The 10,177-nt window shown below is 43.4% G+C and overlaps 1 protein-coding gene across 2 annotated transcripts in view; it reads right to left on the reverse strand.

Moving 5' to 3' along the window:
* Positions 1-7,165, reverse strand: part of CREM (cAMP responsive element modulator) — a 24,877-nt gene extending 17,712 nt beyond the window's left edge. For both annotated transcript variants that reach the window (XM_026048770.1, XM_026048768.1), the window contains exon 1: positions 7,055-7,165. In XM_026048770.1, the coding sequence (XP_025904555.1) occupies positions 7,055-7,165 (111 nt within the window). The remainder of the gene's footprint in view (positions 1-7,054) is intronic.
* Positions 7,166-10,177: the final 3,012 nt, after the last annotated feature.

Consider the following 10,177-nt stretch of genomic DNA (forward strand, 5'->3'; position numbering starts at 1 on the left):
ACAGCCTCCTTAAAGGCAACAAGTTCAAGAAAAGAGCGTAACAGAACAACTGCAAGACACACTAAAATACCACAATGTTATTACTCAAATTTGCTGTTGCACAAGTTAAGGGTTCCAAGACAACAGCTTCTTGAAGGTAAACAGGAAGCCTGAAGGAATCGCCCCGGTGCTGCCAGGGCTGCTACCAGTGGGCACTTTGCCACCCTCCACACCCCCTCTTATGAGCAAAACTTGCAACACTGGTAGGAATGAAGGGAAGCTGAAGCAGGGGTAAAAGGAGGGGCAGGAAACAGGCACCAAATATGGATGCAAATGTAACACTAAAAAGCTAACCTGAACATTTTGCATTTGTGGTGACWGAATGACTGAGGGCCGTGTGGCTTGAACGACCCCCTGGACATGAACAGTTTGACTAGAAGGCAACTGCACTCGAGCTGCGGCTGGAGACCCTCTTCCAGCACCTGAAATCTGCCAAARCGACAGACCTCACACTCGGGTAACGCGCCCTGAGGCTGCAGCCAACACTTTGAGATGTGATATTAGAACAAGCTGCTTGTGAAGCCACATTTCAAAAAAAACCTTACGTGTGTATCATCATCATACATGGAAAAACTAGCTTTCCTAGCAAAAAAATTAGTGTACATCTTTTCAAGGGAGTGACTGAAAGCTTAAAATTTGTCACATMCAAAACGGTGAGCTTTTTCCCTTTTCTTTCCAGAGGTTTCAACTTTTCTAGCTACTCTGAGCTACCAAAGGCTAAATTTTCTGCCTCCAGCATGAAAGTTGGCAAAATCTCAAGACATGTAACCAGAAATATCAGAACACATTGACATGATGTTTCTGCAACAACATATGGGCACAATATACTGAGCTCAAAAAGGAAAAGTCCAAAACTTTTGTTTTTCCTTTGTTTTGTTTAAAACTGTAAGTTTATATTCAACTTTTGCTCTTCAGGCAGCTGTCCTGAGAACTTTTTTGAATAGCAAAATGATTGTTAGAATAAAAAAAAAAACCCTCTTGTATTCGTGAAATTTTTAGTGTAAAACACCTTTATTACATGTTCACCAGTACCCAAACAGCTCAAAACTGAGCTGTTGCCAGCAGAACATTGCTACAACAACAACAAATACAGGACAGAGAACTATCTTCTTCAAATCTAGAACAACTGAAAAATAATGGCAGCCCTCTTGTGTTTAGGAACACATCTGCCCCTTCCTTCTGGTAAGGTTTCAAGCACACACACCTCTGCCCAGCCTTTGCCTCTTAAAGAGTTTAAAGAGTTAAAACATCCATGGACGACAAAATAGCTCAGTATCGAACCATTAACTCTACTAACAAAAGCAAAACTGAAGCAAAGGGAAAAGTTTATGACAGATTTTTCTATGATAAAACATCTCTAAACTCAGACACAGAGAAAAGAAATGATAAACACTATCAAGGCTATAGGATAAACAGAGATACTATTTGCGTTTTTCAGAAATTCAAACTGAAGTTCATTCACTTATTTCTATGTTCTGTGGGTACAAGAATGAATCATCTGTCATATCTAAGTGTCTGGTATCTCCCCCCTTCCAGGCTTGGCTTTCAGTCAAAAAAAAAAAAAAAAAAAACCCATATCTGGTGAAAAACGAATCTGCAAAATACTCTAAGACCACAAATTTCTGAGCATTAGAAGGTAAAACAGATGACAGTGACAAGAAAACACGATACAATTCTGAATAAAACGAATAGTTGTTAGATAATATGTTTTGCATTTATTCTATATTCACAATGAAGATTTTGTTCTTGAATGCAAAGTATTGAAGGTTAGAGAAAGTTTTTCATGATTATTAAAATGCACTATTATCTAAAAGGTCAGATGTTGACTCAAATTATYTTCAAGAAACAATGTTTCTAGGAAACAGAGACAGGATCTTGCCAGCAATCGCTACCTAATTTTTCAGTTGTTATAGGAAACTGAACAGATTCCCAGGAAATAAAGCAATTGAGAGCATTTCTAAYCTGTAAATGGAAACAATTATTCCTTAAGTGGTATCAAATGGCAGCATGCAAAAAAAAGATACAGAAACCTTCTTCCCATTTATAAAATAAACATTACTATTAAGAAACAGTTATCTAAGAGTCTTGAAGACATAAAGTGTATGATCCAGTTTGTATGAGGCAAAGGATAGGCCCAAGCTCCAAGGRAAAAGCTTGGACAAGGGGTAAAAGCATTTACAGAAACACTAACTTTTCAAAGCATATCACAAGGACAATGTCACCAATCTTTTCAGTTTCAGCCATCAGAATGACAGCAGTAATCTGTCATGGAATGAGTGGTGGTGGTGGGGGGGGGGTTAAGTGACACAATGCACTTCACTCGTATGAAAGAAATAATAATAGGGTTTATTGATATGGACAATGATTTCACGAGATTCTATGGCAAGGTCACTAATTATTATTTACTGCATGGAGGTTTATGATAATACACAATTATCATGGATACCCTCCCATTGGGTCACGAGGTTTAGATTGGACCCCTTTGCTTTCCAAGCTCCTTCTGAGAGGAGTTTGGGTGTGGCTGGATCCAATCCTAGTCCCACACCTGGTCAACGGTTTATGACTAAGGGATTTTGTGCACAGTTACAAAGTAAAGTTTACAAGTCGAGAAAGAGAGCGCGCTATATTCACTTACCACAAATCTGTTGTGGAAAGGGATCTCTTAACCTCAAGGAATATCCTTGAGAKGCGTCCCTGCTCAAAGGGAGATCCTGGCCTGCAGCTCAAGGGGCTCTTGGGCTGTCCGTGTATTTATGGGATAAGATGTTTGACTTATGGTCATTTTTTTCATTTCAGAGAACTTTTGTCTGGTGTATGCACCATCAGCCTTAACTCCCCATCAGGATGCAGCCATCAGGACTTATTGCTGGTTAATGTCTGAGTCTGGGAAGAAATCAGGGAGCCAACTACCAGGGTCAGATAATATCACTGGTGCTTAACACCTGAATGCGGCTACCTCGGTAAAGTCAAGTTGAGCTGGGAAAGGAGCATATCCATCATACAATCAGATGCAAAACCCCAGTGCTTCCAAAAAAGCATTCCGAGTGTGACACACACAAAACAGCACAACAGGAACTGCAGTTTATTGCTTGCTGTGTTTAGTACACAGAGGGTCAGGCACATGTAATCAGGAAGCAATCCAGCGCTTGAGATTAAAAAACATCACGTTCACTGAAAAACTCCTTCTGCAGTCTACCTACACAAGGGAAAATAAAATCCAAAACTCAGCTAATACTCTTCTAAAGTATACAACTGAACAAGAAAAAGGKTTTTGTTCCCTTTAATTGATCTAGAAGATTAAATGGAGGAAGGATAGAGACATTACTCTCAAAAATGAGTGAAAACAAAAATCTGCATGCCTGCTCATTCCTACTTTAAACAGATAACTTGATTTGATCACAACTTGCTAAGTTCTACAAATACCTAAAAGTTACACAATGTGCAAATTAGGGTATCATAACATCTGTGAGTGATATGTTGTATCTATGATTCTTTTGCACTAGGTTTATTTTCTATATTCRAGATTTTAAAATTTATCTCTAATCTCATATTTTACAAATATCTTTATATAAAAATTGTTAAAGCATTTTTGATTCACATTTCATTCTGCATTACTTTCAAATTGCATCCTTCTGCATTGTCTGAAATACCACAACCCTTTCACATATGAAATTATCAGGTTGCTCACTCAAACGCTGACTGAACACAGCCTTGGCAAAACAAAACCTACTTTCTGACATCAATGATGAGCAATGCTACCTATAACATCAGCATTTCAAGGGCTGTCCAGCATAAAGACTGAAAACAACCACAGAAGCAGCTCAGCAACAGAGGACGAGGGAACAGCTCAACTCATTCATCATGTGATTAGATGGTGTAAGTGGTTTCTCCCTGGCAATGGCAATGTTTGCATCTTGCAATGCCATTTGGGGGTCCAACGTCCTAGGTGTGCAACAGGCAAGCCTAAGAGCTTCAAAAGACCCCGAGAGCACTACTGGGCAGAGGGCGAGCTCACCAGCCTGCCTGATCCTCTTAAAGGAGGAGAGGACTCCGCACACGTGGGCACCTCTAAGAACAGCTCTAGGAGGAAAGGCTGAAGACGCGGAGGTCTGGATCAATTCCCCAGCTAATGCCGGAGAGGAAGTGCCTCATTTTTTTGGAAGACTTGGTTAAGCTATTTCAGCCACCTGGTGACAGGACCACTTGAAGCACGAACACCACAGTGAGAACGCTGCAGGTTGCTACRTGCTCTGGACCCACATTTGGCTGGGCTAATTTTAAAGCAATATGATCAGGAGTGTGGCAGGCTTCTGGGGTGCTCAGTTTTCAGCAGCAACATTTAAAGTTTGGACACCCCTGAAGTGCYAAATCTTAACAGTCCAAACTTGCAGTAGTTACATACACTCGGCTTCAGAAAGAACCTACCAAGGAAGCTGCCCCAGCTCCCTAGCACTGCAGTTATCCTCAGCTTTGCAAAGCCTGAGCCCTGCCTGGTCCAGGGCAAGCGCTGAGAGGTCAATAACAATGTCTCAGAGCAAGACGGCAGGTAACAAACAAGGCACAGCAAAACCCAAAAGTGATTCAAAGAACTCATCAAGAATGTAGGATTGAGAAGGAGAGAGAAGAGAAAAAAAAATAAAAAGTATTTTTCCAGACCTGAAAAAGTCTGAAGTATTTTGCTCTTATATTTTTGTATTATAACTAGTATCATGTAGCTGACCACAGGGTAAGGGAGATGAAATAAGGTCTCTAAGAAGCACTGTAAAAGGAATAATTAAAAAAAGAACAGCAGGAGGATATAACCTTTTAGCAGAGGGTAGAAAACAAAACCCTGCTGCATCCTTTTCTCTTTTAATAACTTGTAATAGAAAATTTTTCAGCATTGGAGATCATCTAATTACACCACAATTCTACAGCCCAGCAGGGTTAGCAGTCCCAGAGCAGGGATGTGTATCTTGCTCCCCCTTTTCAATATAGGAAGCAAACATTTCCTCAAAATAGACAGAAAAAGAAAAATATATRGTTATACAAAATATTTTGTGCACGTGCATGTTTGTGTGTATATTTATCTGGACCTATATATATGAAATACTATGCCTCCTATGCCACTGCATGCCTTTTGCTAGTCCCTATCTGACCAAAGCAATATATCAAAARCAACAAATGAGTATTAAAAGATAACCCATTAAAATGTTCTTCTTCTGACTGAAGAAAACCAATGTTGAAAAAATACCCAGCTAAAAAACAACAGCAACAAACACAGTGTCTGAGCAGCAACTGTAGCAAAAGGGCATTTTWCACCCCTTGCTAAGAGCCAAGTCCTCCTCCCCATCTCCATTTCTGCATGGTTGCAGGAACATTAATGGGGTAAAGGCTGAGGGGTTGGCCCGAGCTGCTCCTCAAGGAGTTGCCTGCTCTTCTTGGCATTTCCCAGAGCCCGTGGAGAGGGACAGGAGCTCCCAGCTCTGCAGGGCCTCTGACCAAGGAGGGGTTGCCAGGCATGAACTGCCCCTTCTCCCAAGTCCTCAGTGAGGAGCAAGCTCCAGGCTGCCCCCTTTGCTCCCGTCCCGGCGCTCTGCTGGGATCTGTTCCTCTCCCRGAGTTGGTGCTTTTAACTGAAAGACCCAGGGCACATGCCCAGGGTTGCTGAGCCAGCCCAGCTGCTGCCAGGAAGTGCTCGGCTACGAAAAGCAGCCAAACATCACAGTGYTGCCTGTGGGGTCCTGGGAGCCCTCGATCAGCACAGCAGCCACATCTGGGTCTGCTTCCACATTTAAAGTCCCAGTGAGAGGGTTCACATACGTTTTATTCAGAGACTATTGCACAAACTAACAGATTTTACAAAGAAACCATGCTGGTGCTATCAGTGAGCATTGCTATCTGCCTGAACTGTTGGAATGGAAGCAGCAAGGGAGGACCTGAACACAGCAAGGGGGAAACAACAACAAGATTCTTAGTGCTGCAGGTACTAAAACCACAACCAAATGCTGTCAGCAACAAAAACAAGAAAAAAATCTTCAAACACAGTTGGATGCCTATAAAGACAATGATGATGATCCAGCAGTAGCAGGATTCTCATTTGAAAATACACCAAAAATAAGAATCAGGTATTTAACRTTGCAAATATATGGGGTTAAATAATTGAAGAGCCCTTTCTTCAATTGTACAGGAATCTTACTGCGCAATATGTGATGTCAATAAACTCCATATACATCTAACCAGTCCCAAAGGCCTGTCAAAGCATTTCTAAAAAGCCTTGTAAATGGATCTATAGTTTCCTGCATGATGAATCTTAGCACTGGCAACAGCAACATTATTTCTTTCAGGGGCTGAGTATTTCAGAGGATTATTTTTAATGTTTGAAAACGGTTATTAGCTTTTTTTGTTTTTCCTTCATTAACTGCCAAAAGATCCAGGTACAATTACCACACAGAACAAATAAAAGGCATTTTAGAAAACCAGACACTGCCATCAGATGCACAGAGATGAAGCAAGAACAACAAAACAAAATTAAAATTGCACTTGCAGGACTAGATACATTCTGTACAAAATCCAGAATTTGGAAAGAACTTAAATTTTCATTCATTTTTCATTTTTGTTATACGTCTTTGAGATACAAACATTTTAAACTACATTAGATTTCAGTTGATGATTTCAATCATCTCAACCTAAGAGTAACCTATTTCCGCTTGCATAACACATATAACTATCTCAAAAACATGAAAAAAAAATGCCTAGTGATCACTGTAGTACCTTTTGAAAAGTTTAGTCCCCTTCAAATGTTACTTTATAACTGCCTCAATGTAATATTAGTCCTTTGTTAAATACAACAGGCAGTTTTCAGTTAGACCTTTACTATTCTATCAAATAATAAAAAAAAAAAAAACCAAAAAAATACAAAACCAGATAAACTCATGCAAATTGCTAGCACCAACAACTGATACAGCAATAAAGTTGTAACAGTTCTGAATGTCACTTGTATTGAGTCTTCTCATCTTCCCATGTTTTGACTTACCTGAGATATGGGGGAAATCTGACTTTGGCCTGGCTGATTCTGGATCTCTCTCTCTGGCACTGAATCCACTGCATTTCCATCCTGTTGCGATTCAACCATTTCCATGGTCATTTGTCTAAAGGTAAGTACACACAGACATAAATAATACAGCATAGGAAGGTATTAGGCATCTAGAGAGAAAAGTGCAATTCCAAACTGTTTTGTGCTTGAAGCCATGAGACAAGAATGAACAACAAACAACTCTGCAAAACTGAGATAAATCTAAGTCTTGCCTCCCCATTCCCCCATGTTCACGTCCTCACACAGCCAGGGGTTTGGAAACCCAGGTACTCAGGAGAGCTGCACGGAGAGGCGGCTCTGGGAACGGTTCTCAGGAGGAGGTGACACCCAAGTGCCGGGGTCCTGCGGCAGAGCGGGCAGGTGGCCCGGACAGCAGGACCTGGGATGATCCATGGCTGCTCCCTAGGACAAGGCTCGGGATGCCCAGCAGCCAGGGGTCAYGGCCTTGGTGCTCATGCAGTACCAGGCTCAGATCTGTACTTGAGTTGCCTGTGACCTCCACGTGGCACAAGACCCACAGATCAGCCACTCTTTCTGCTTCATGGCTTTTAGAATTCGCCCACATTTCATCAGATCAACTGCGACCCTCCGTGACCTTCAACCGAGCCTGCGAGTGCCAGCTCCGTAAGGAGAGCCCCCAACTCCGCCCGCAGAGCAGGAACACCAGTACCTTCCCGCTGTTCTCCCATACTTCTTGACACACTTGGTCATTATGGTGGCCGGTTGTGACTGGAGCAGGAGCGTCGGGACCCCCCAGCCCCTTCCCCACTCCAGAGGCCGCAGCGGAGCCACGACTGCTGATGTCACAACACAACCCTGGCAACAAGGGTCCCGTTCCAAGGGGCTCCCGTTCCAAGGGGGCCCCTTCCGTGGGGTGCCCTGCTCGCCCGGAGAGGCAGCCCTGCTGCTGCTGCAGGGGCTGCTGAGGGGCCAGTAAAGTCGGCACCAGCAGGGCCAGGCTCAGCGGGCTAGGCAGGGCGGCACTCGCAGCTATTTCACCTCCCCGGCAGCTACTGAGGCTTCTGCTCAGGTCTGACATGAGGATGCAAAATAGGCTGGAAAGAGAGTCTGCTCCCAGCTCCGGAATTGAGTCCCACACGTTACACGTGAACTCCATTAAACTGGGTTAAACATAAACTCAACTCCCTTTGCTGCAGTGCGTTACAGAACATACCACACCAACTCTGGTGGGAGGGGGAGACTAAATAAATAAACAAAAAGGCCCTAAACTGCACCCTTTTTGCCTCAAATGAAGGCAGGGAAAAAAATCAGTTTACCYGCCTGGTCACAAAGGAACCTAGTCAAGCCGTGCAGGGAAGCACGTGGCTTCCCCATGGATGTTGGTACTTCACCGACGGCCTCGGCAGCGGGAGCCGGCGCCCTCAGCCCGGCCCCCACGGCCGCTGCTAGAGCTGCCGGCAGCCAGACCCACGCRAGGCTTCGGGTGCTGACATCACATCTTCCCCTGCCAAGAGAACTCCCCTCTTCCACGCCAGTATCGGCTCAGATTAGATTCGTAACAGAACATCTCGTACCTAATACTAGCTTAATTCTTGTACAAGCGCTAGGAGAACAGCTACTGATTTGCTTTATGGAGGCATTGAAATATTCAAGCTTYGAATCCAAACCCACGTAGCACATGTAAGCTACTACTGGCTGAAAAAAGAAATCTCACAAAAAAATAGGATACATTGTACAATRTGTACACAGTGATGGACACTGTACAGTAGGTAAACATCAGTGAACACCAACCTATTCGTAAGGATTATACTCTTTCAAACTATTTTTTCCCAGTGGCCACACACGTTAAGCACTATTTTTCTAAAGGTATACCAAGAAAATACATTCCCCTGTAGTTAACTCTTCTGGGATCCCAACGTTATCTCAAACTACATGGTCAGCACAGGATACTCCTCTCTTGCCACAAGTTTTACACAGAGCAGAGTGAAACACCACCAAGTCTAGGAGGAAAATTATTCTGCTCTAATTAGAGAGCCTTTGCAAACAATGTCAATAAAAGCATTGCAGATACCCAAGAGAGGCAACGGCAGACCTATTTTCTACTCTCTTTTCCAAAATAAGTCTCAGGGTCAAAAATCAAGGCTTCTTCAGCTGGTAAGGAGAGCACCCCTATCATGACAGTATGAAGGGGCAGCAGGAAAAAGTTGCCCATGTGACCTAAAAAAATACAAATAATTTAAACCTAGATATATGAATCTTTGGGAATTCTTTTTCCATAGATAACAAGCTAAGCATAGCACCCCTTTCAAAATATACCCCCATGTAAGAGAAATACCTATATATATACACGTACACACACACACATTATTTCCTCTCCAATATCAGAACTTGTTCTATAAGTTTTTGTTTGTTTAAGTTTGTATTTCATGTCTGCTTGTGAGCTTTGACTGTGAAAGTAAGTTGGTGCAGGATTTGGCAAAACTTAAAAAACACAACTTCTCTAATTAAATACCCAGAGACATTTTAAAAATAACTTCTTTATTTTAGCATTACTTCATACATACAAAACCATTTAACATGGATGGCCTAATGCTTAAGAAACTGTAAGGAAAGGGGTAAGAAATGTACTTCAACCCTTGCTCTAGGTACTCCTTTGGAGGCTTTGACCCACGGGGAAGCTACTGAGAGGCAAGACGTGAACTTACAACCATCTGCTCGCCATTAAACGGGGCCCCATCCATCCACAGCGCGGAACCTCTCGGCACCTATCGGCTCACGGTAAGTTTCGGCAGTGCCCGGTGTTTTAAGGGAAGTGTCAGTTATGAAATCTAGGGTCTGTTTTGCTACGTGAGCAGCCAGCTGGCGAGCGCGCCGTGACGCACAACGCGCAGAGCGCAGCCSATGGGCCCCCGATAGCAACCTCTTCCCGCAAAGCTCCCGGTACTAACAGGACACGCCGTCTCTTGCATCGCCCCGGCTCGTCACATCCTTCCCTTCCCCTGCCGGGACACAAACGTCAGCGAAACGCTCCGAAAGAAGCGGAAGCCCCCGAGCTGCCCGCCCGGCGGCGCGCACCGGGGCCCTGCCGCACGGACACTGCGG

The sequence above is a fragment of the Nothoprocta perdicaria genome, unplaced genomic scaffold (assembly GCF_003342845.1).
Source record: "Nothoprocta perdicaria isolate Ctin4 unplaced genomic scaffold, notPer1 scaffold_57, whole genome shotgun sequence".
NCBI classification, from domain to species: domain Eukaryota; kingdom Metazoa; phylum Chordata; class Aves; order Tinamiformes; family Tinamidae; genus Nothoprocta; species Nothoprocta perdicaria.